This window comes from Salarias fasciatus, chromosome 18 (genome assembly GCF_902148845.1).
Source record: "Salarias fasciatus chromosome 18, fSalaFa1.1, whole genome shotgun sequence".
NCBI classification, from domain to species: Eukaryota; Metazoa; Chordata; class Actinopteri; order Blenniiformes; family Blenniidae; genus Salarias; species Salarias fasciatus.
Window position 1 is genome coordinate 6742303 of NC_043762.1, and position 27023 is coordinate 6769325.

The following is a 27023-nucleotide window of genomic DNA, read 5'->3' on the forward strand; positions in this document are numbered from 1 at the left end:
AAAACATTTATGAGACGTTGGTTTCGGTTGCTTCAGTCACAGTACAGGAGAGATAAATTTGGTCCTTTTCCAGGAACTGTATAGTGAGAGAGCTGCGACAGTTTGGTTCCACCATTTTTTTTGTCCAGCTGTCGTCTCTGTATTGTTTATTTCTGTCATCAGTGCCGTTAAAATGTGCAACGGAGGCAACATGCAACGGCGTTTTGATGGCACTGATGACGGAAATAAACAATACAGAGACTACTGCAGGACAAAAAAATGGTGGAGCCAAATTGTCGCCGCTCTCTCACTGGTTCGGCCTTTTCCCCGCGCAGTAAAAACAATTCAGCACAAAAACTCAGCGAACAACTCCGTCTGTTATCCGGACTTTGTATTCCAAACATCTTCACACCTGTTGACTCACACGAGCCCGTTTCCTCACACCTCGTCCAGAAAGCGGCTGCCTTGTTTACTGCAGATTCTCCTTTTGTCTCCTCCTCTTGAGATTTTTCAACGCGGTGCAGACGAATTGAGCCTAACGTTGGGCGCTTACAGCTGAAAATGGCCTTTTAAAAACCGAACAGCGAGGTATCGCTGCAGAAACAACCGAGTGATTAATCAACACGCCGCTTCCCGCTGATGAAATGTTTTTCTGTTTATGAGAAGAGAAATCCCGCACCGATTTATTCCGACTGGAATTTTCCCGGCCGGATCCGGCTGGATGGCGATTTGGGTTAGCCGGCGCTTTAAGCCTGGAAGCGCCCGAGGTTTCCCGTCTGACCCGCCTGCCTCACGGAAAGCTGCTGGGGCTCCCTAATGTCCGCCGGAGCTCCGGGGCGTCTTCGGGGTGTCGGCGCTGACCTTTTCCTGTCGGTAAGAGGAGCGCGGTGCAGCCGGCCTCTATCTGTCACGCCCCCGGTTGTGTTTATGCCTCACTGAGGACCACAGGGGTCGACTCTCATGCTATGGCTGCTGGTGAAGGAAATGAGGTCCAGCTCTACCCGCCGCTGCGGAACTCTTTCTCCTCGCTGTGTTAATTTCTTCTATCGAAATCCAGAATTCTGTAAGTCATCTAAAAGTTCATTACAAAGGATGGCTGCTCTGACGTATAGCCGGGAGTTCATTAACTTAAAGAATGGTGTATGGAAGCAATTTGGTTGCAGCTCAGGAAAGATTAATCCGGAAAGTGAAAGGTGTTGAAATCCCCGTCTGTCCTCTGTCGTCACCGGCTCACATCTGAGGATAAGCCCGTTTGCTCTGAAAGCTGCGGGCGGCTTGACCATGTTGTTTCAGACGATCCACGAAATGACCTGATCAAACGTCCTTCCGCGCTCACGGGCCGACAAGCATCACAACAAATCAGATTTCCTTCCACTTCACTTCTCTTCTTCTGACTCAAGTGACAGATCTCGCCCGAGTCTGTGATCCGGCGGTCCCCGGCACCGCGGCGAGATCAAAGACGGCGAAAACATTTCCATAAAAGATTATGTATGAGTTGTAATTAGACACTGCCTTCACAGTGACAACAAGAAAATCTGTGAGTTTTGGCTGGGAGATGAAACGGAGGTGGGGCGGGATTCATAATAACCAGGTTCCAGCTCTGGTGTCACACTTTTAATTGAAGAAATCCCCCAAGACTGTCCAGCTTCTCCTGGAGCTCCTGACTCAGAAAAGCTAGGTTAGGATTAGTCCTATTAATTTTTGTTAATGCATTCATGCGCATTCATTTTCTTCCATGTAATTAACATTCTTTTTTTAATTTCTTTTTTTTTCTTTTTTTTTTTTATCCACTTTGATGGCTGGCCTCCTAATTTCGTAAGCCCAAGTGTACCGCTGCAACCCCGGCAGTGCATTTCTTTAAACAGCCCTCAAAGTCAGTCTTATGAAATTAGGTTATTTCATCCTCCAGATTCTATTGAAAATCATGTGTACTTGTCATATTACATCAAGGTACTGCATTATGATGTAGACTGACTGATGCAAGATTGTTCCTTAAGGCTAAAATGGATTTTTTTTTTCTTCTCCCTCACACTCTGGTACATCGGGATGTCGTATTTATTGCATGTGGAGAATTTTCCTGAGGACGTGTCAATTGGCAAGGCTGCGGAAGAAGTCTCTTTTTAATGCGTCTGTGCTGCAGCATGTCATTAGAGGCAATTTCCCTGCCACAAAGAGGGTCAGCGCGGGGGGTCACATTGTTTTGTGCGCTCATTGGACTATTATCTCGGATTGTGGAAGACAATTTTTGAAATTTCATTTTAATCGCTGTAAGTAGCCGGGCGAGGTGGGAGTTCATCTTACACACTTGTAAGAGGCTACCATTTTCCTATATTAAACGGGATGCCCTCGGATGTGTGCGCCGTATATCTCACACGGATACACTCTCTGGAGCTCTCGCAGTGGAAGCGCCTGGGTGCTCATCCTCCGCTGGGGAGGGGCTGACATTTACTCTCAAACTCACCTTTGGTTTCTTTGTATCCATCTTCCGTCGAGTCTTTCAGTTTCTTCACTCTTCTGTCTTGAACCTGTTAGATTCACCCTCAGAGTTCAGATCCAGCAGTGTTCAGCGCCCCAGTGTTTCTGAGAAGACAGTCCTGCTCGACCCTCATCTCAACCGTAATCTAAAGACCTCCAGTTTAAAGATACGTTCCCGTTAATTCCTGCAGATATTGCAGCGGTTATACAGAACAGGAATGGTGAGCAGGACTGTACGTCGGATCCGGCTCGCATTAGGAACGATGGAGGCTCCTCGCCTCGCGCCGGATTGGATTGGATTGGATTGGAGGCGATCAGTTGGCTGGAGTGATTGAACATTCAACCCTTCAACTTAATTAATGTTTCACCCGAGTTGCTCCAATTCTGTCAATCCCTAATTCCAGGAGGGATATTATCCTTTCCCCGTTAATAAGTTTTTAAACATCTTTTCAAATTACTTGGGAATATGTGGAGATTTGCTTAACGTGTTTAACATATCTACTCTATTACTCTCAGAGGGGAAAGTCAACAGCGGCCGTCTTGACTTTCCCTGGAAATATTTCTGAGCTGTGCTGCCTTTTTTTTTTTTTTTTTTTTCTTTTTTAAATGATTTCTATGAATCGGGCGCTCTTCAGAGAGTCGTCCTTCAGTGAGAGTGGTGTGAGAAACAAAGGCTGAGCTGAGAGGTGCTTCACTGCTGCAGACTGAGCCAATCACCTGAGCTCGCCCTAATTTCCTGAAATGAATGTCATGTGAAGAGTCGCTCCCAGTTTGATTCCAGACGCACGCTGAGTTCCACCCCAGTGGGCACGCATGATGCTAATGCTCCCTAATGTCTGGCAGCACACACACACACACACACACACACACACACACACACACACACACACACACACACACACACACACACACACACTACTGCTCGGTATCAGTAGTAATGAGGAAAACACTGGAAGTACAAATAATTCCTCCAAAGCGGCACGCTTTATTAGACGGCTCTTGTTCTCGTGCGGCTCGGCGTGCGGTCTGGGCTGAGCAAGTGTTTCTTGGTGCCAACCAAACAATGACAAATTAAGCAGAAAGCTCTGGGATGATACCAGGGAAGGCACAAAGGCAACCATAGTCTTCTCCCCGTTTAGCACTGAAGCAACGGTTCAGATCAGAACAATCACAGTGATTAATTTGATTACTGTTTTTTTTTTTTTTTTTTTTTTCCAGTTAACATGGGTTTCTGATATCGGTTCATGAACTTGTGATTATGTTTGTGTTAGATACGTTTATGTGCTTCACATGATAAAGCCGCAACCTTGCGACCGGCAGCGGTGATAAAACGTTTGATTTAAAGTCAGTTTGTTTACACCAAAGAGGAGCTCTGAATGTTAAAACTGGATCTTAAAGATAATTGGAAGCCATGAACTTTAACTGCACTGGATGCACTAAATAAAAAATCACCCACAAATCTCTGCAGCCCCAATTAGAGATGTGTTGACAATGCGAGGATTGTTGCTTTAAAAGCTGGCTCGGATTAGTAACACTTTCACAAAACGCTTTCAGGCGACGGTTAAAAGGCCCCAGCAGTGTGTGGAGGAGAACCCCAGTTCCAAGAGGCACATGCAGACTGCAAATGACAAAGTAATTACTGATTTGGAAAGTCCTGATCCTGCCTTTTGATATGTGGAGGAAAGCAGCTGCAGCCCGCCCCGTGCTGCTCGCGTGTTTTCCTCCGACCGCCGCCGCCGCCGCCGCCGCCACAGGACACGGCTCGGTCCTCTGGAGGCAAGGTATCTCCGGTGCGGAGACAGATCTGCGGAGACAGCGAACACTTGGGAAGACGGATACCTCAGCCAGGCGCCTGCTGCCATTTAACAGTCTGGCCCTGCTTTGAACTGACATCTCTGCTTTAGCCTCTCCCGGCTGACTCCTCGCCCCCGCGCCGCTGCTGTCGGGGTAAACTTGTACACAGGGAGTCATGGGGGGGTCTAGATGTGATGGCAGCGATGGGAACGCTTTCTCTGACGCACCAGCAGGGCCGGGATCACGGCTGCGTGTCTTTGACTTTGTCCTTCTTCTGCGGTCGGTCGAAGCTGGGATTTGAGGAAACGGCCTGATGCAGCCCGCCTCCCGAGGGGGGGCGGCGGCGGCGGCGCCGGGCCAGGTGCTTCTCCCGCCGTATCACGGGAGGAAGGATTGACATGATAAGATGGCCTCCGCCGGCTCCCCGCGCCACCGAGCAGCACGACCACACAGCTTAATCCTCTCTCCACCGGGGCAGAGCTCAACACTCGCTCAATCCTCTGTCAAAACAAGGGGGTTCTGTCAGCCATGAGGGGTGTTGCATCCCTCTCAGTCCCTGCCAACGGAAGCGCTATTACAGCCTGCCAATGCCCCAGGAAAAAAAAAGAATACCCAATATGCATATTATTCTAATACCAGCCGTCGGTGCCTGGAATTACTCGGCATGATAGCATAATGAATGTGGTGCCTTGTAGGTTTCTACATGAAGCTGTTTTGCCACTTGGATGAATAATTCATATTAGCCTGGAGGCAGTGAATCAACCAGGCAAGAACTAAGAAAATTAGCTCCCAATTAGTGTTTATTTATGGGGATATAGTGTGTTTTACTGCCGAAATGCACATACGCAGAGTGAAGTTCTGGTGACCCGCCTGACTTTGGTAAGAAATGAGCAGGAGGGGAGACGGAGAGAAGGCCTGGCTGGCGAATGAATCACGCGACCCCCGTGTCTCCCCCGCCATCCCTCAGATGGCTTATTGGACTCTGTGACTCCTGCCTCCGCCGGCCTCCAGACACACAGTATCAGAGCAGATTGATTTCATCTCTGGCCACATGATGTGTGAGGGACTTTGTTGACTGAAGGGATGTGATGTGAGGTTTTGATGCTGCCACCAGTGAGCTAAACCTCTGTCTCCTTGGAGCGTGCAGCCCGCCGCTCCCCCTCTGCCGCCGCCGCCGCCGCCGCCGCCTCACCCCCCCCCCGGCTGTTTCTAGCCCAGCTCGCTGGCAGCCGGCCCAGATACATTGGTAGTCGTTAGTTGTCACTGGAACGATGTGACACTCGGCTCTGATTCGCGGGGACTGTTGTTGAAAGTGATCGTTCCTGCCAAGGAGAAGCCCTCACCGTGGATAAATGGCCGCTGAACAGCATGTGAACAGAGAGATAAAAATGGCAGGGAGGAAATAAACTAGTCTCGCCTCGCTCCTCTACACCACGGTCCTGGTGAGAGACCCCGCGCCTTCCTTTCCTATCACCAAATATTGATTCATTCCTCTTCATGTGTTAAAACAGAGACTTGCCTCCAGTTGAATGCTTCATTCTTGGAAATTATGAAAGCTGTTTCTCAAGGTCAGTCAGTGGAGAAGATATCTCCAGCCAATTCAGGGAGGCAGACATGAGTGTAGGCTGTGTTTTATAAGAATCAGACAAGCTGTCGACAGGCAGATAACAAAAAAAAAAGAAAAAGAAAGAAATCCACCAGAGATTCATGAGGATAACTCTGAGAGCGTCTCGGCGCTCTTTTTCTTCCTTTGTAAAGCTTTGATTGTGAGGAAATATGCTGCTGCGGACGTCTTGTCTAAAGCGCTTTTCATGAGCTCCGAACGTGGAGTTTGAGTCGGGCATTGTGCCGGCCACCAGATAAGGGAGGCCAGGTGACACACAATGTCTCCGCCGCCTCTCATTTGTGGGGGGAAAAGCTGCGTTCGGGTCCGGCGTTTGTTTCGTTCCTTTCACCGGAGCACAATGAGGAGGACGAGACTTCAGACAAGCTGCATGTGGAAAATTCATTTTGTTTTTTTTTTTAAATTTTATCTCCTGTAACTTTACTGCAACTTGAGTTTCTGCTCCTCGCTCTTCAGTTTGTCCTTTATGTCGCCTTCCTGTATAACATGAAACTCTCCTGTCTGTATGGCCTGGTTACAATAACCTACTTAAGCTCCATCGGTGACCTGAGAGATTGCCTGTGACACTGTTATCCCTCCCTCGGCGGAAGCGGAGGGTCAGTGGACCGGGTTCAGGCTCCTGATTCCTGACTGGATACGGGGAACCGCGGCGTTCGGATCACGCTCGCTTCTGTTCAGGACTTCAAATGCAAAACCAAACCAACGCAGTGATCCCTCGCTTCAATGAATTCATGTTTTTATTGTTCCAGATGAGTGTGTGTGTGCGGTGGCAGTCAGTGGGTAGAGCGGTCGTCTCTCAGTGGGAAGGCTGCAGGTTCGATTCCCCCTCTCCACATGTCCTCCATCCAGTCTGCACGCTACGTTTATATCGATTACTGAACATTATTCTAACTGCATGCCGCCTTATTGCCCACATTTCTATACATCCAGTCAGATTGCTCTTTAATCTTAACCTTATTTTTGACTTTTGAGATCTTTCCTTGGTTTAGGTTCAGTTTTTTTGGCTTCTTCTGTGTAGTGGGAAGTCATGTACCTGACTGCTTAGCATCGCTGTTTCTGTTTTTACCCTGTTGAGAATGCCGTGCTGCATTTTTACATGCAAAAAGAGCAACATCAGTTTTGAAATATTCATATAAACATTTCATTTTAAAAATCGCGTCTTTTCTTGAATTGACTTTCTTTCATCTGTGTACCCCCGGGGTGCTTCTCTAGAATATTCTGGTAACAAGACCTGGTTTGTCGTGGATCAAATGCTTGACTAAACAGCTTAATTCACACAACGCCATACCAGCTCCGTGGCCCACAGCCAAATAACTACGGGCGTGCGAGTGTAACCGCCGCGCCAGTATCACCACGACAAATTGCTGTGGATATGTCGAAGGTGGCGATTACTGCTCTAAATTTCGACTTTTTGTGAGACAGCCGTCCCGTTTTAGCCGGCTGCTGTCACATCTGCTCTCCCTGACGAGCGATATTAAAACTTGTTGACTTGTGGAGCGTCCCCGTGTCGTCTCCCATGCTATGGAGATGATGTGATTCTGTTATGAGTCATGAATTACTGCGCTATCATGTCTTCTCCTGAAATTTCCGAGCAGACAGCTCTTGTCACAAGCCATTGTGGTCTGTTCCGTCAGACTGATGTCTGAGTGCCTGTGTTGTCTTCTCAGCCAGTAATTAGCCGCAGCCCTACAACCCCAATAACGTAATTATATCTGTGGCTGCTGCTTTCCTCCACACCCACAGCAATAATGAATGAACTACAGGTTAATGAAATGTGTGTGCGGAATGGAGGAAGCCTCTTGAAAAGTTCCACACATCGAATTCATTAAGAGCTGAACCCAGAGGCACAATCCACCAAAAAAAAAAAAAAAAAAAAAAAAAACGGTTCAGTACTAAATTTACAGCTTAGTTTGCAACTTCCCATCTTAATCATTAGAAAATTAGGCCCGTGAATGTCAGAATGAGCCACGGCTTGTTAAATTTATGCACAGGCTGGATGATGCATTTATGCACGTATCCAGCCGAACGCTCTCCTCGCTGCTGTCAGGATCAAATGCGTCGCGTATCGCCGCGTTCGGCATCCGGCAGTCGCCGGTTTGGGAAGTTTGCCAGCTCTCAATCTGTGGAGCAACTTCATGTTTTGTGCATTGTTTGTTTGTGGTAGTTAGAAGTTTGGCGTGCCTGCGCTTCACACAGTCCGCCTTGGTATTTGAAATAAGAGCGTTTTTTTTAATTGGCGGAGATGCATTCTCTGGAGGCTTTCAGCGCCGCGGCGTCGGGTCAGCACCGCAGATGGTCCTGGTGTGAAAGTCCTCTTTGGTGTTCCACCTAAACATCTGGGCGTTGGGGGTAATATCCGCCGCTGACCATATTTAGTGTAATTACACCATGTACTTCCTCACACTCGGGTTGCCATATGGAGGTGGGCAACGCCGGGTTGAATTAAAAGTTTTCGCTCTGAACTTTCAGTCGTCACCAGTTGGAAACGGGGTCTTGGTTTTCTTCCAGTCTCCATCTGATGAGACAGAATCTTTGTTAAAACCAAAAAAAAAAAAAAAAACCTCTTCACAGCTTTGTGAAACAAACAAACAAGTGTAAAACATTTGTTATGCTGCATGCTGTCATCTTATACTTTCCTGCTTTTTTTTTTTCTCCACTTTTCGCTCAGACCGACTAATGAACGCCACACAGCTTGGTGCCTGTTCAGTGGATATGTCATCATCTGTGTTTGGGTCCGTGGATTTCCGCCCCGGTGGGGAACTACCTGCCTAAACACCGACCCACGGGAACAGAGATGGAGATCTGTGATCAGGGTGGTGAGGGAGGGAGCGGAATGTACTGTAGCTGCTGGGGGTGGAGAGCTCCGAGTTAGGGCTGTATTCAGATTGAGTCTGTATGGTATGAACGCAAATCTGGCAATATTCTCAGAATACAAGGAAAGTGTTGTGTGTGTGAGAGAGCGAGTGTGTCTGTCTGGCATCCTTTACTAATGAGAAAGGCGACCAAAAAACCAAAAACCTTCCACATAACATACAGTTAGATGAAAACATGCCATCATTTGAGTTTGATTTGCACATGAATCTGCTTTCTGTTTCTATGTTTACATGTATGATCAGATCACACAGGAAGGAGCCTTTAGGTTCCTTTAGTCCAAATACGCTAAACCTGCCGTAGCTCAAGTGAAATCCATTTCAATTCTCGTGTTTTTCTGACGGCAGTACGATGTCTCCCAGTGGAGAGCTTGGATGGCAGCAGCCACCACTGACCAGTGAAATTCAATGTTTATGCATAAAATGTCAGTTTTAATCTTGATTAATTAATGGAGGGCTGTCAACGATTGATTTTATGAATTGCGTTTAATCTCGGAATTGGGTTTAGGGTTAGAAATTGGCTCAAAAAACAGAAATAGGAGAGAAAACTCATTTTCCTGTCATTGAGACTTGATTGTTTTTCGCACTCTGTTCAGTTCAGGTGAATTATGAGAGTTAGATTCTTCATTTGAAGTTTCAAAATGTTGCAAACATCCTCCTGTGGCGTTGATTCTGGACGGATCAACACCGAAAGAGGAAATGGGCCTGGCATTCCCTTGAGCAGCTCAACTTTAAAATGTTTGATGTCAAATTCCACATTTCTGAGTGTTTTCTAACGAGAAACTGCTCCAGAAACTGGCTTTTAATCGATTGACAGCACTAGTGTCCGTTACTGTTAAGGCTACATGCACATTTGGTTTTGGGAACCTCTTAGTGGTAGACAGTTTATCCTGTTTCCGTGGAGACGGGTTTTCATTGGCTGTGAGAGCCGCTGGAGTGTAAACAAACAGCTTTAAATGAAAATTTTGCTTTTTCACTTCAAATCGTGTAAATGGGGAATGAATCAGCTGAATCTTGGCAGAAGATGTTTGAATGGATTCGCTGATCGGCGGCTTTAAGTCTCCGGCAGCAGGAGCCGGAGCCACGGACCAGGAACAGCTGCACGGCTCCCTGGAATAGCTCGGAGCGACCTGGTCTGTCATTTTGTGGTCTGATAATGACGACTGAGAGCGCGGCGGAACGTGTTTGTCCAGAGTTTTCCTGGAGGTGGCGGGTCGGCCGGGATCTGGTGGCACTGAGGGCCGCGGCGTCTGATCTGCTCCTACTGAACCCGCCTCGCCATTAAAGAGAGGTTCAGTACGTTTATGTAAACCTCCACATCAGTTTAATCACAATGGGTGAAATTATTCAAGCTTTAGTACAAACTACAGAGGACCGACTAGTTCCTGGTTATTGATTTGACCGCGAGGACGTTCCATTGAATGTATCGTCACGTCTTCCTCCCTCCATTGTCTCCTGCCTTTGTGATCATCTCCTGCTTAAATTCATGACGGCAACAAGCCCCGCGGCGTTTTGCATCTTGTCCCTCTTGATGTCCGTGACATTTCTGAGGCCACGTCAAAACCGCCGGAACGTGGCAGCGCGCCGCCGTGTCGGGGTGTGAAAGAGGATTTGGCAGCTCTGCTTGTTTTATGATTGATTCTCCTCTTCTGGCCAAACCGATATAGGCCGGGACGCCCGCAGGACCGCGGCGGACGGCTCGCACTGATGTCTGACTGGATGAGACGTTTTCCTTTAATGTGGGAGTATTGAGAGTACCATGACCTTTGGTGGTCAGTCAGATGGCGGCCCTCCTTTTTTTTTTTCTTTTTTTCCACAGAATGACCCGAGGGTTGAGATTGACAGATGCCATGAGTTTCATGACTGATTAGCCTCCAAGTTCTACAGATAAAAATTGATGGCAAAAAGTTTTCCTAACAATACTCGAGTTTAAGGAAATAGCATGTGTACACTTGAATACAGTGCATGTATATTCACGTATATTTATATATCTGTTTGACAGATTACTTTTTGTGTATTGTTTTATGATTACCTGAAGCTGAGAAAGCTTTCATCACTCTAAAGTTAATATAAAGACTCATTTATTCTTGACGTTGGGTATAGACTAGAGGCCGTTCCTGTCTATCTCCTGAAAGCCTTGCACTGATGGCGCAGTACCACCGGTCACCACAGGGGCACCGTGAAGATTAGCAGGATGTAAGAAATCAACCGTGTGTTTCTCTTTCACTCCCTTCTGCCCTAAATTAAAACAGAAACGCTCCTCGTTTTCCTGTTATTTGCTCAGTAATTTGATTTGATCATTCATATCTCTGCTGGATTGGTTGACAGACGCTCATTCCAACTAATATTGCTCACGATCGTATCAAGGAGGGGAGACGGTTACAGCCTGAAGTCCATGCACTTTCTGTCACATATACGTAGAACTTAAATCTGACGGTGTATCTCTAATTTAAAGTACTTTACCACTTTTATATTAGTTTTAGCTTCCCAGTTAACGCTCAAGGTGTGAACACCTGCATATATGTCACCAGCCCGTTGATGTGATTAAGTGAATTATTACAGTTGATATGTTCAAATGAAATCTTAATGTCTACAGAAACTAAATTTTGGCTTCCAAGCAACCAAAACCAGGTTAAACCCTTTTTAAAACATGAATCAATACAGCAAATTCAAGCCATTTATTTTTAAATAGAACAGTATAAAAAAACAGTAGTGCAAATGCAACTGAACTAAATCAACCTCGGAATAATTATTTTCAATAGCTTAAAGTGCAGATCCAACATTTTTAAATTAAAGGGAAATTTAAATAGAACACTGTAAAACAGTAGTGCAACGACAACTTAAATAAATCTAGGAATATAGGTTGTTGCATTTTTAAATGAAAGTGCAGACACAATATTGTAAAATGAAGGCATTTAGATAAAACAGTATAAATAACAGTAGTGCAACAGTAACTTAATAAAAAAATCTAGAATTTTTTTTTAATTAGGGAGCAAACATAACATCGTAAAATGAACAGGGCATTTAAAAGAACAGTAAAAAAATAGTTCAACAACAACTTAAAAGATTCCTTTCCAAAATGTTTTGGTCCAAAACCAACCTATGAAGTTACATTCAAAAAATAAGAATCCAAAGAGCAGAAGCTGCACTCTAAACAAAAAAACAGGCTTCTTGATAGCGCTGTACGTCTGTCGGTCAAGAACAACAAGTTGCAGCACAGTGGCGCGGCAAAGCACTGTGTCAGAGCTAGCGACCAGCAGATGGCGGCAGTGCAGCCAACGGGATGCAAGCTGCCGTGAAACATTACAGAAGAAGAAGTGTCAGAGCTAACGAAGCTGACCAGTAAATACATTACTAATTCAATTAATGACGTGGTATCGGATCGGTGCCTGGACTCCAGGACTCGCCGATACCGATGCCAGCATTTTCGGCAGTATTGGCGCAATTTCCAATACTGGTATCGGAATTGGAACAACTCTAATATATTGACAGATTTTAGTAAAAGTACCTTAATTCAAGTGAAAAAAATCTGTTCAATCTATGGATTAAAATATTGTTTCTGGAGTGACAAAAAGCTATTGATTGGTGGATGTTTGAAATCTGTTCAAGCAGAATTTGATCAGTCCAGTCAGCTTTTATCAGTCGTCATTTCCCAAGAAACTAATGAACCAACTGTCACATATTAAATCCTTGTTAACACGGCGTTTCAAATGAAAACGCTTGGTTTATTGTTTTCAGTGTCTGTTTCCATATAAACGGCATTCCTGTTGGGCCACTAGTGGGCGCTGTAGTTTTTAGTAATGAACCCACACACACGTGCACAGAGAACAATGTGCTGTGAACATGAACAGATATTCACCGGTTTCAACGGTTGTGCTTTGGGTGACTCTGAACACCGTTGTCATGGAAACGAAGACCCGAAACGAGACAGATGAACTGCAGCGTAACGAGAGGTGTGTGGACGCCTCCCTGCTCGGGCCCGGCCCCCGCTGCCGTTCACCTCCGCGCTGCAGTCGCCGCATCACGATAATTTCCCGCACGGTTGTCGACAGAAGGAGGCCAAGATCGAAACCCCGAAGTGTCCCGGAGGAAAACCCGGCAGGAGCTCCACATCCATCTGAAACATTAAAGATTTCTCCTCGCTCGCTGGTGTGTCAGGGTTTGATCGGCCACTTAAATCAGAAAATAGGTCATGAGCAGTCATTCAATAATTGGATTTAAAATTTAATAATATTAATGAGAGTCGGGGAATTCCTTTGTTTCTGTGAGTTATTCATGCCACTTCACTGTCTAAACTGATCAGCAGCTGAAAAGTCTTAACTCTTTTGTATTACCCCGTCACTCTCAGCACAGAGGTGACCTGTGCATGAATTAATGCTGATGTGTTGGAAATCTGTATTTTCAAATCCAACCGACCTTTTCATTTTTACACTGGAGTTCTTCACAGTGTTGTGATGTTTTATTTTGTAGTTGAACATTTTCATGTGAAAGCTGAAATCGTTTGTGTTTTGGGGGTTTGTTTACACGACAGCGGTGCTCGGAGTCACTGAAAACACAACTTTATGAGAACGGTTCCCAAGGTAGAACGCAGGAATGCAGGGATCATGTGATCCTGTCATGTTATATTTGTTCCCAATCTGTTCGTTTTGCTCTCACGTTCGCGTGCCTGTGTGATTATGAAGCTGGAGCCAGCCTCTTACTGTTGAATGAACTCTGTGGGTTTCTGGGGTCTAATATTGAGAGACGTGTAAATTAAAATGTCCTTGTACAGGTGAATAAAACCCCGACCGGCACCCCGCAGTTCACTGATCTGTGTGAAATCTGTCCTCCAGCCACGCTTCCATTTTTCTCTTTTCTTCTTGTTTCTGGACTTTTAGTTTAGTGGCTTCTCGCCGCGGCTTCACGTGCAAATGATATGACCATACCACAGCTACAGCGGCGTGAATGTTCCCGTCTCACACAGCCGAACATTTCCACTGAGGTGATGAACCACACTGGGCATTGTGCGTTAAACAGAGTGGAAACCTTGATTAAAAACAATATGCAGTGACGCAGGGTCGCGGAAATCGAACGCAGACTCCAGCTGGAAGGCACTTAGTCTGCTGATGCCTCCCGACTTATCCGATCACGCTGGACTCCTTCATTAAGGTGGGCCTCACTCCCAGCGTGTTGGCGCCGTGGACGCCGCTTCAGGCCTCCGGGACGGAATCATATGGAGGATATATTATTATCTGCTTCACTCCGGAGAGAAATGTCACGGTAAATGCTGTTGGTGATCTTTATTGGTCCAATTATCTGCATTGTCTCCGAATGTCAAGGCTGCGAGGAGCGAGGCCCGCCGTTAATCACCCGCCCACATGTTGTGAACCGCGAGCTGCGAGCGCCCGGCGGACGCCGCCTCGGCGAGGAAACAACAGGCACCTGCGGTAAATCTGAGAGCTGGCCCGGTGCGCCTCGCAGCGTCCACGCCGGCGCCCCTCCTGACCCGGGAGGATCGGGCCGGGCTTTCAGGTGGCTGATTTATGGGGCTTCGGCGCCGAGACAAAAAGGGTCTGGATGTGTTTGAAGCCAGCGGGTGAAGAACCCCAAGACGGCGCTTTGAAAAAAAGCTTCCAGCGGGCTGGAAGCCACACCTGCCACACATCCCCGCCGTAACCTCCGACCCCGGCAGCTGTGCGCGGTCCGTCCACGTGACGGTCCAGGTGAGGGATTAAACATGGCGTCCGCGTGATTGACGACGTGTCGAGTGCAGATATCCGGTGTGATAATGCTGCAGGAAAGCGAGAGCTTCGCCTCGTGGCCCAGATTTTCCCTCATTCTCAAGAGGAATTGATTCAACCTTTCTTCTATTCTACTACATTTTCTAATTAGCCTCAGTGATTTTCTAATTCTTTGACATTCAGCCTTGAACGAGTCCCTCCTCCACACATAAAAATGTGCATTTGTTCCAGTTCTGGAAAACCAACAAAGCATGGTAATGTTTTTGTTTATTCCGTGATCAAACATAATCATTCTCCCCTCTGGAGGAAAATCTCCCTTCGGGCTAATTTCTACCATTGTTACTTGCATGTTTGACAAATTAGACTCTGGGAAAGTCGGGGAGAGCGGGCGGGGTAAGTGGGCCACTGATACCCGCATTAGCATTTCATCCCCTCTTTGTCTCTCTGTTGGGGCAGAATTCAAAGGTTTGTTGACTGAGCAGGTTTTTGGGGGGATTGAAGCGGTTCGGGTTAAAGGGTCGTCCGCCGAGGGATCGCGCTGTTGTTTGTGAGCCAGGGGGCTTTTTAAGCATTGAGCACCGGTTGGGCTCTTCCTTCCCTTTGTCTTTCCAGACGGCAGATGCCCATCTGTTTTCTCGCCGCGTTTTCTCCTCCTGTATTCTGTGCTTTATTGACTGAAGCTCACACCTGGATCAAAGACCAAACGCATTTCTCATTCCAGCCTCACGGACCCCCGAAACCTGCTGGAAGTTATGCGTTTCCATATGAAAACGTTGCGTAAAGGTGGCATTTATCACGCTTTAAACCATCCTCAGCGGTAGTTCCTCCCGCGCTGGAAGACGGCGGTGTTTTCCTTCACTCGTTAGTCATCCTTGGAAAGAGGAGCCTTTGTGTTTTTCGCAGCTTTTCCTCACCTCGCTGATTAAAACGCATCCTCTCCTCTGCCGCTTTGCCTCGCGCGGCAAACAAACAGTGAATTGAACAGAGCAGTCTCTTTTCCTGCTCAGTCACCAAACCGTTTCCGGGGGCATGTCGGACAGCAGAAAAAAAATGGAACGGAGTGTCGAGCAAGCCCGTTCCTCTCTGCCGCTCGGTGGATCAACAGGCGCTGAGCAGAATGGGAGACAGCCTTGTTTTCTCTCATCTCTGGAGAGCACAGGCACTGAAACACACACACACACACACACACACACACACTCTCACCCTCCGTGCTGTGAACAACGGGGGCAGAAGCCATCGTTAGCCGCCGCTCTTGCCAGGTTGCACCTCGGTGTTAATGCAACACTGTCCAGCAGGTGGTTTTCTACAAAAATAATTGATTACATGTGATTCCTGTGTTCTCTCTCTCTCTCTCTCGTCGAAGTCAACCTCTCCAAAGCCTTCTGGCAGCTTGCGGTTGGAAAAAATTAAGAAAATGTGCCGAGTCCTCGGTGTTATCAGTGTCGGATATTTTCACACACACACACACACACACACACACACACCTGAACTCATTTTTATTACTTGGGGGGGAGAAAATGACAATCAGGATCTCCCGTGTCTCCGAGTTAGACTCCATATTCATCTTAATTGGTGCCTGGCAGGTTGCACAGAATGGAGATGGATTTGAAGTCATTTACTGGAAGTTCTTGACAGGCGCAGTGGAAGGGAGCGTGGAGCGCCGCGCCGACACACACCGCTCTCAAATCATCTGTCAGGATTTAGCATATCCAAGGAGAAGGCTGCCTGTCATCTTCAATGTACATCTAACCGCGCACAAGGGTGGATTTGATCAGGAACTGTGTTGTACCCCTGATGTAAAGCACATTCATCAGGCTGATATTTGGTTGACAAGACTTAAAAAAAAAAAAAAACCCTCACCTTGGCAAGGCAGTCAGGTTTTTATAATGAGAAGGGTTTGAGCTAAATATAGAGTCGGAGATGGGTTTTTTTTTTTTTTTTTTTTTTGAAACATGAATTTGTGGCGTGTTTTTTAAAAAATGATATTCGTGGTTCTTGTCAACTTAAAAATGCATCGCTCTCTATTTGTCTGTGAGATTTTGTGGGTTTTGTTTTTTTTTTGGGGGGGAAACGACGCTGACGAGCAACGAGGCTTATCCAGCTTGATTATCAGTGGAAATCTCCACCACTCCAACTTCTTTATTTCCCTCCCAATCAATGTGGCCGACAGCAAGACGTGATTGATAATGATATTGAGATTGATTGTCTAAATCCCTTCCCTCAGTTCAAAGTCCCCAAACAGATCGTATATATACATGCAATTCAGTGCAGAGATAGAAGTTGGCAGCAGCTGCCAATAGATAAGTGAAATAGGGCCAGAGTGAAAAGGCCTATCAGTCCCTAAGGGGCTTAGCTGCAGGATTCAGGAGCTCTAAACTGGCCGTAGTGAAGGGAGATAGTCGACATTGGTTTTAAATTACCCGAGATTGCCTTGTGGTTTGAGTCTGCAGGGACGCCGGCAGACAAGATGTTTGTTAAAACAAGTGCAGACACTGAGGCAGATTGGGGCGAAGGGCAGGCCGGCGATTTCCGAGCCCCGCAAGAACAGGTTGGAAGGCTGGTAATTGCAGAATTGGCAGAGGGGCTAAGGAGGTCTTGTAGCAATGATATCTGCCAGTGGGACTGAAGCGGTGGCGCTGCCTGGAAAGGCCTGGCTATTCTCTCTGGGAGGATATTCTATCAGATGTCCAGAGCGTTTTTAATGGCCCCGCAGCTCGCAGGCTGCCTGGCTGACGTGGCACATGTAACTTAAAATTACTCCCCGGGATAAGATCAATATTTATGTGCTGGCCCTGCAAAAAAAAACCTCCAAATCATGTCTGTCTGCGATATGTCGTGTCAATCCCAGAACACGGACAAATAGAGCTCAGGAAACAAAATAATGCATTTGGGGAAATTTGTGTCTGTTTCAGTCAGTATAGACCAGAGTCACATTCAGCCCAGTTTCAGTAAAATACAACCATCATAACCTTTAAAATGCAGAATATACGTGATGAATATGTTGATATTTTCATGAATGAAATTTGCTACAGGATCCAGAGAAATGTCCTCTGAACTTCTCCTCCAGCTGTTTCATCCTGGATGTTTTTCCAAACCCCCCCCTGACAGCACGCCTGTGAGGCTGGTCTGATATCAACCAGGTAGCTAGCTTTCCCGGCAAAGTCACCGATATCTCCGCCCGGCGCTCAGTGTCGTCTTTTATTACATATTTGTCTCCTCTTTGTGTTTCTCTTCGTTTTTCCTGGAGTTTCTGGTCACGTCTTAGTTTCCTGGACTCCGTGTCGTCTCTGCTGCTCTGGGCGCTGACCTTGCTCTGAGCCGGTATCTTTATGGGTGTCGTAGCTCAGACCTGACAGACAGCAGCAGGAGCATCAATTCCCCTCAACGGAGAGAAAGCGCCACCAACAAACCTAATGGCGGCGCTTATCAATGTTTTGGTTTTTCAAAATGTTGCTGCAGGGCTTGAGCCAGATGTTTACTGTAAAGGTAACTGGAAGGGACTGGATCTGACCGTTTTCTTAACAGTGTAGATGAATGATCAGGATGTGGGTGTCTCTCTTTATACATTCATACAGATCTCTCATGAAGCGATTCATACAGAGAAAACTGCTCAAAGATTAGGGATGCGGCCGATCGCTGATATTTACCGATATCGATATTGGTATGAAAACTAGTTTCTGTGATGATTTTGTATAGAATATGAAAAGGGAATTAATTTCTTTATTTTCCAAAACTCCAAATGTGATTAGTTTTAGACTAACTTTAAAACTTCTTTCAAATTCCTCCATCAGAGTTCAGTTTAACAGACCCAAGTTGCTAATTTAAAATCACAAATCAAAAAAACTTGACAAGGTTTTGTAACTTAGATCAGCCGAAATGTGTGAAACGGGCTGAATCAGAAATATCAAAACACATCCTGACGACATACTAACTGATCACACTTATTGATAACAGGCACTGGAGTCAGTGTGAATTCTCCAACTTGAATTGTAAACACAAAATAATTTAGTCTGAACCAGGACGAGTCACGTTAAACCGTCAAATCAAAAATATCAGAACCATGACTGAACTGGTTTTCGCACATTCCTCAAGTCAAAGCAACCCTGACTCACACATAAATCAATATTGACTGTTAATATCAGACCACTTTTACTTATCAGACTGATGTTCATGTTTTATTTTTTACTTCTGAGCGATGAGGAAGTTGCAGAGGCAGTCCGAGCTTCTCTAGTATCTCCCGGAATAAACGGTTATAATGCAGAGAGAAAAGACCCTTCCAGTGGAGCTGGATTCAAAAACATGTTTTTCTTTCATTGCTGCTGCACACATCTCCTTATTCCTTTCTTTCTTTTTCTTTTTTTTTTCCTGCTCTCTCACGGTTCTTTCGCCGCTACTCGGAGCGGCGTGCGCGCAGCACCACAGCACCGAACTTCCGCACACGGCTTTTAATGCTGAAAGTTTACTTTTGTTACAGGTGCAGCAACAAAAGGCCTTTTAAGTCTGACTTGAAAATCTTTAGGAGAAATTGGCTCCAGCATTGAGGGGTTGGGGTATTGATTCTGGCCTCTGGCTCAGTCCAGGAAAAGATGGATAGATTTCTTTGAAATGCACTCTGCGTGAGAATATAAAGACTATTGTGTGTTCTCACTCAGGAATAAATTGTTTCATGACATATCTGGGGCCACCTTTCTCGCTGGGAGCTGCTTGCGTCTCTTGAAAGGGGAATGTTGACAGGGTGGAGCACATTCATCCGTTCTCCCAGACGACCCGCACCTCGTAGAAGCTTTTATTAAAAGTTAAATCTCCTTCAGAGAGTTGGCAGCGTCTCGTTGGGATATCTATTTCAGCAGCTGTCGAGGCGGTTGTGCCACACTGGCAGCGATATAAACCTCCTGCAGGGAGGACGACCATTACGCCGCCGCCGCCGCCGCTGACTGATGCGCTCGTCGGCGTGAATGCGCGCGATCGCTTGTATTGATGACGTGCAACATGTGATCAGCGATACGTTCCCAGCTCTGATTGATGACTCTGGCGGTGGGGGGAGAGCGCCGGCGGGTGTTTGGTAATTTCTGCAGAACAAGATGCTGTAGTGTTTACCTCCGGACTGAACGGCTTCACAGCGGGTCAATAGCAAGTCGCAGGCGTTTATAGGAAAATCACCCGATGCCGGAGTCTTAACGCCGGGGGCCTTGTGCTGCAATCAAAGCAATGCAGATTGATTTATTGCGTGTTCCCACCCTGTTACCCTCTTTTAATGATACTCCGTCCTCCCGAAGGAGCAGCAGCGGCTCCGGAGGAGACGGGAGATGGACAGCAACCAACATGGCGACGTCCAGAGTGACGCCCGACGTGAAAACATCCACACTGGATATCAGATTCACCTTCATTTGACTAGAATTAGCTCAGATTGTTGACTGGATGCTCCTCGGGTGATTCTCAGCTTGTGCCATTTATCGTCTTCAGGTAATATTTGGCTCCTCACAGGTAAAATGTGTGCAATCAGACCTGGAGGGTTTTCAAATGTCTTTTGTTTTGAAACAAACTGAAAATCATTCATAGAAGAGGAGCGTTTCCCACGGAGCCTTCACCGCCGTCATTTTCCTGATTTCTCATTGAAACCTAGTGACATTTACAAAAAACAAATTATTTTCTGCAAATTAATCAGGAAATAGACTCTACTTCATGCATTTTCCTTTAAAAATGTTTTTGTGTTTCTGCAGTGGTGAAAATCCTTCCTCCACTCCCACTGACTCGGAATACATTTTGCTCCTCGCCAGCTCCATCGATTTGAATATCAAACACCAATAAAAGTCACCTCTTTGGGTTTGTTTGAGCTGCGCCACGCTGTGAGAGGAAGGTGGGTGGCGCCGGGCGAAGTATCTTGGAACTATTGAGTCAAAATATTGATGGAGCGGCGCCAGTTCCCGTGACGCGGCGGCCAGAGACTCAAGTGAATGTTCTCCGGGTTGCATCTTTGGCAACGCCGCCGTTCCTGTTCGTTTAGAAAGCGAAGTGAGCGAGCGTGAAGCGCAGGCTCTCCGTTCTGAGCGGCCTCCGGTCCTGCAGAGTCGATGACGAGCACCGCCAGAGTGTCTGTAGTTTAACGCGTTAAGCCACCTGTTAACGCCGCTTCACGTTTAACCAACGCCGCGTCGTGGCGCCCGGTACGAGGCGGCGTCGCCGGATTCATTATGAAAACCGCTGCTCCAGAATGATGAACTGACTCTCACCCAATTATCCAGCAGCAATTAACAGCTGTTAAAGAATGCTAATGAGCCCAGAGTAACAGCCCCAGGGACAACCGGCGTATGTGGAGCTTTCTATACACTAAATGTGAAAATGTTGTCACGTTTTGACACGTTTGTCTTTCACTAGATAAAGACTCTGAGGACACTGGCTTTAGAGCTGGAAGTGCTGACAGAAACAGTATTTGGGGAGAGTTATGGACGTGTTACTGCGCGATGATTGCATTAATAGTGAAGCAGGTTTCATTCTGCTGGGTTTGACTTTTATCCTGTTCTGTAGCAATTAAAATCTGGAAAACAACAATTAACTCGAGCTACAAAGGATGTGGCAGCTTCACACTGCACTGGAGTGTGTTTCTCAGTAAACGGCGCAAGTTAGCAAAACAGGCTAATGACAAACTGAAGCTTAGGAGAGGTTTACATGAAAACATTCGACTGTGAAAAAGCTGGAAGCCGCTGAGGAAACAACTTTCTGAGAACAGCTCGGACTCTGTGTCGGTGTTCTCGTTAATGTTTACTGTGAGTTCTTCTTTATGGTTTCACGACAAAAACAATCAGCACCCTCTAGTGGCCCAGAATGCTCACTACATCGCTAACAGATAGTCTAAACGTGAAAGTTTTCTGAAACGGCGTTTTCACCTGAAACGCTGTTGTGTCAACGTGTCCCAGGTAGTCAAAGCTTAATAAAATAGTGTGATCAGTTTGCATTTATATATCCTACATTGGATTTTGCACATTGCCGCATGCTAAACGTCTAATAAGGCAGAAAACGTTAAAAAAATGTTCCATATGTTCCATCAACCTTTGGTTTCTGACTCCTTTAGTAGAAATACCAAACATTACCTCAGGCTTTGTTCATAGTTCTGCTGTGTTGCCATCATCATTTTTCTAAGTTTCTCCACCGGTGTGTTTTGTGCCTGTCGTTTTCTGATTGGTCTGATTCCAGCTGACTGGATGCAAACAATCAACAGTCTCCATGAAGTTAAGACGTCTGAAGATGCAGTGAAAGTTTTGACTACAGAAGAAGTTAAAAGTCAATTTGATTTCTTACACATTGATAGTGTATCACCATCCCTCGTGTGTGTGTGTGTGTGTGTGTGTGTGTGTGTGTGTGTGTGTGTGTGTGTGTGTGTGTGTGTGTGTGTGTGTGCGCGCGCGCGCAGATTGATGTCCTACATATACAATATGAGTGCAGATGTTGGCTCGGCCTCGACAATCTCGTCTGACAATATATCTCTGGTCAACAATGCCTCAACATTTATTTTTATTAAGTGCCTGGCCTGGAAGTCCCTCCCCCTCCGATGTCCACCCCCTCCACAAAAAAAAAAAAAAGAAAAAAAAAAAACAAAACAAACAAAGCAGCAGATCTATCATCGGCGTTGGCCTGTGGATCCAGGTATTAATTATCCTGTGTTCTCCTCGTTTGGCCGCTCATTTGCACATGTACTGTAAATGTCAGCGGAGAGATAAATGAGAAAACAGGGACTCGGCTCGCAGCCTTTATGCAGCAGAATGTCAGGGGGAGCTTGTAAGAGATGAGATATTAGTTTTGGCCCGCCGTAGATTCTGGCTCAAAGGACATCTCCGATTGCAATAAAAACTCCATGTCAGCTGTGTTTAGAAACTTATTAGCGGCGCGCCGGCAAACATGCTCAGATTTGGATTCATTTCTGGCAGCGAGCGGGATAAAATAACGTACATCTGCTGTCAGCAGTCACGCATCTGAAGCCTCGTTTTGGTGGAACCTCCTCCTCCTGATCTGAGTGGGAACGCTAACTTCATATTTTATGTTTCTTTACCCAGCGTGAACTCCTTCCCACCGCATATTGTCCCACTATTCTTTTTTATTTTTTGTAGATTTACGACTGGATTGAAAAGCACTTTAGGTGGAGGGGGGGGGGGAAAAAAAAACAAAACAAAAACAAGAAGCCCTGAACGCTCACATTCTCTGTGTGGCCTTTAAGGTGCGAGGAATAAAGGGGTATTTGTATTAATCGATCACACGCCAAGCCTGGCTGAAGCCTGGCCCTAATGGCTGCTTGCTGTCATTTTGCAAGCAGCTTGTAAAAAGGATTAGAGAGGCTCTGCGGAGCCGGGCCGCACGAACGGCAAAGTTCTGTGGTCTGCACGGAAAATAAATCAATTTATCCCTGATGGCGGTGCAGTTTGGGAACATAACGCCTAACGATGATGGAGTTTGGACACTTCATACTTGTCATTGTGAAATTGGACTGCCGTGCTGCTAATGACGGTAATGTATGTTGTGCCTCGCCCGCTACAGTAATCCTTCACTCTGTCTCACTTAAATGCATCTCATTGTCTGGCATATTGCATTATGAATACCGCCGGGACAAAGAAAGGGGGAATTTAATTTCTACACTCATTCATTTGAGCAGCAAGTTAATGGAAAAGCGTGTGACCGTATGGATTTCTTCCCTTTTGTCGCAGGCGATTGTAACTTCGAGAAGCCGCTGGCGGCGTGCGGATACAGCCAGGGCCGAGACGACGACCTTGACTGGGAGCAGGTCAGCAGCAGAGAGAAGTCCTCATCGGATCCGTGGATGCCTTCAGGTAAGGATGAACCTGCCGTCCCCGTCGTGTCGCAGGAATACACACACACACACACAGACACACACACACACACCTGACACCGTCTCCATCTACATCAAGGAGTGCTATTTTTCCGCCGTGATGACCCTCCCTCCTTTCAGATACTCTGACCCCGGCCTCATTCAGGCTAATATCCACTGAATGTATATTCAGATGGAAAACGGTGACAAAAGATCAGAGAGACGGCAGAAGTGGCGCTAATGACATGAAAACAGTGAACGCTTTTCACCTCGCAGAGGTAACATTATAAACACTCCACACGCGCTGCTAATTTGACAGCACATTTAGATGATGAATTTTTATCCGTTTAGTGCTTTTTTTTTTTTTTTTTTTTTTTTTTTCGCTTTGAATGAAATTAATCAGCCAGCGGCCCGTTCAGTCTGATAATTCAGGACCGGCGTCTCTGTGACTGAGCCACAAGTCGGACTCGGATGATCGGTTTCTCCACTAGAAGCAAGTCAACGTATGGAACAGCTGGAATGTGCAGATGCTGCGGTTTGAAAGAGAAAACGCCCTTTTTTTCAGTTTTTGACCGGTACAGGTCTTCATTTAGTCGTTCAGCGTTTCAGTGCGTTTACATGACGGCGGTGCTCAGAGCCGCTGAAAGCGCAACTTTTTCAGAACAGTTCCCAAGGTGGAACTTGTTGAAAATGGGCAAAAATGCAACTTTTTGGAGCTGCTGCTGTTGCTGCTGCTGTGCAAACAGTTGTTCTGCACATGCTTAGTGAATTTAAAATAACAATGTTTTCCTCCAGAGTACCATGACCAGGCCCTAGTCCATATTCTACTGGTCTAGGTCCTGGTCCATCTGGTCCTGGTCCATATTTTCCTGGTCTATATTCTGCTGTTCCCGGTAGTTTTAGAGTTTACAGTCACTGCAGCAACAATCCAACTTGGTGTTAGGTCCATATGAATTTCTGAGTTCTCCATTTTTAGTGTTTAGACTGTAGCGTTCTCGGCAGCATGCAACCCAGAAGGAAAACTCCACAATTTTCGGTGTTTCTACTGTTTCCATGTTAACTGACGAAAAAATTTCAATATGTTTCAGGGTAAATGTGAAACTTTCCTGAATCAGAAACAGAAAAACTTTGCGTTTCCACTTGAATCGTTCTCATGTAAACAGGGCCTTGTTGTTATTATGCGTCTTAAATCCAAGCACTCATTTTAATTGAGGAGGCCTGTCTGTCAGCCTCATATTGAAATTCATTAAAATGCTTTCCCTGCATTTTGTGTCTGTCGCACACAATTTGTCTCTTTAATGTTCCATTGATCGCTTTTCATTTGATTTGAAATGCAGAGATATCGCCGCCACTGAACAGAAGGCACCTCAGGAATTAGACTAATGGAATGACGTTTCCCTTCCTCCTTCTTCTTTATTTATTTTTCTCATAAGAGAGGTGGCGTTGCAGACTAATGGATATTGTTTTCCTTCCCCTATCTGACGCCTAATCTCACAAAGGCTGCATCCCAGATAGATTGCAGTGGCCCCCCCCAGTGACAGAGAGAGAATTAATTAGCGAGCCTTCACTAATTTCAAGCAGCCAGACCTGTTTGTGTGTACATCAGGGTGATGTGTGTTCCACTGCCCCGGAGAAATTAGTTACCACAGCGGGAGGGGGGGGGGGTCTCCTTTATTCATGGCAATTGATTAATGTGGGACACGTGGAGGCTGGGCCAAAGGTCACAGCGAAATCCAGAGAAGACTTGACCTACAAATTAACAGCTCTAAATTTAACGTGTCTGATTAAAATCCCATGTCTGCTGAAGAGGCGCCCCTGATTGTGCGCTCCGTTCCGAGCGCACTTGCTGTTTTCTACCTGCGCGCCTTGAATTGAGCGTAATTAACAGGTTGCGGCACTTTCTCCATTTCAGCGGCGCGAGCACTCAACCCGCCGTGCCAAATCGTAATCTCCCCTCTTTGACCACATGTGAAATGTAGTGTGCTTGACGGGGGAAATTGTTTTACGGCGGTGCGAGAGGGGGGCTGATGGGTAAAAATGCATTTCGGTGAAAGGCACGCTGGTGGAAAAAAACGCGATCTCACCTCTGATTGCTGTCTTACACTCAACCCGCACTTATGAATCTTCACCGAACGACCTTATCACGCTCACGGAGCAGATTGTTATCCTACCTGGCGTGCCAGGATGGAAATGAAACTGAAGTCGGCTCCGCTCGCAGAACGGAAGGCGTTACTACCTCAGACACCGTTCAGATTGCTTGTGGACCGTGTTTGTCTAAAACGCTGTTGTTCTTAATGTCACTGCCAGTTAAATGATGATCGGAGTCTTCCCCGCTCTGGAAGACTCTTCCAGTGAGAAACCTCCCCCAGGTTTAAACGTGCTGCTCTCCCATGAACTCTGGATGCAGTCGGTTGATTCTGCAGCTGAAGCGCCTTCATCCAGCTGGACTCATCTTCCTCTCAGAAATAAAAGGAAAGTTTTGAAGCATTTTTTTTTTCCTCTACAGTGTGGGATCAATACTACATTTATGATATAGCAGAGGGGTTCTGCGACCTTTATGACCAAAAGAGCCATCTTAGTGGCTTGCCGGCAAGTCAAGTTTTTCTGGAGTCGTAAAGCACATTTAGCCTTTAAAATGAGGCGAATGCAGCTCCTGAAGTTCCATACTTGGTTTTGATGCACAAATAAAATCTATATCTTATGATGCATTCGCGACGTTATAACTGCAGTTCAGAATCGTGAACCTTTTATTACATTTAACCTGTTTTTGTACCTGATTTTAACAGTTTTGTTTCTGTTTTTCAGCTTTTTTGCTGACTATTTTGAGATTTTCGCCATTTTACCTCTTTTTAAACAGTTTTGTATGCTTTTTTCCCAACCATATTTAATTTTCTTAGATTAGAAAAGCTTAAAAACCTGAAATGTATCAAATTTCTTTCATTTTATCCCCATTTCTTGTGGTTTTAGCTGTTTTTCCCAATTTTAATTGTACTTTTTTAGAATTCCTTCTGAACCAAGAGTGACGAATCATCTAATAATTAAAAAAAAAAAAAGTGAAATGTTTATTCTCGTTTCATGTTGTGAAGGCTTCATGTAGCGGCTCCATTACAGAGGAACTAAAGAGCCACATGTGGCTCCAGACCCCTCAAATAGCCTAATCCTAAACCCACCCACGCAGAGAAAGAACATGCAAACTCAAGCCCAGATTTAAATATAGATTCAGTTGCAGCAGTTTTTATTGCAGTGCAGCGTCAGCGAAGGATTGAAACGAAGCTCCTGCTCCAATCAAAGAGTGAAGGATCACCAGGATCACCAAACGAGGGAAAACCAGCCCTGCTACTGGGTCAGCGGGCGAGCAGACAGGCGGCGTGCGATGCTCCCGCTTGCTTGACAGCGGTGTGCTCCCTGCCTAATTGCTACGTCTGGATGGAGTAGTGGCCTTGTTTATCCCGCCGCGCTGCACTGATTGCATGCTTTGGCTGCTTTTAGGGCGGCTCAGCCCAGTTCTGCCTGGCCACTCCCCAGCGCGTCCCTCTCCCAGGCCAACTGGAGAAACCCCCGGCAGAACCGTCACCGTCCCTCCTGCCGCTCCGGAGGAAACAGCCTCATCTGGCCGCCGGGCTGGCCGTGATGAAAACCATCCCAGCCAGTGATCAGTCAGCTCTGGAGGGAAGGAGCTGGATTCACTTCTGTAATAATCTGATCCCGGCGTGCTTTGTTTTTTTTTTTTTTGTTTTGTTTTGTTT

At 46.2% G+C, this 27023-nt stretch overlaps 1 protein-coding gene across 8 annotated transcripts in view; it reads left to right on the top strand.

Annotated features, from left to right (window-relative positions):
• Window positions 1-27023, top strand: part of LOC115405032 (receptor-type tyrosine-protein phosphatase mu) — a 150645-nt gene that overhangs the window by 15086 nt on the left and 108536 nt on the right. For all 8 annotated transcript variants that reach the window (XM_030114447.1, XM_030114450.1, XM_030114448.1 and 5 more), the window contains exon 2: window positions 23156-23278. In XM_030114447.1, coding sequence (XP_029970307.1) covers window positions 23156-23278 — 123 coding nt within the window. The remainder of the gene's footprint in view (window positions 1-23155; window positions 23279-27023) is intronic.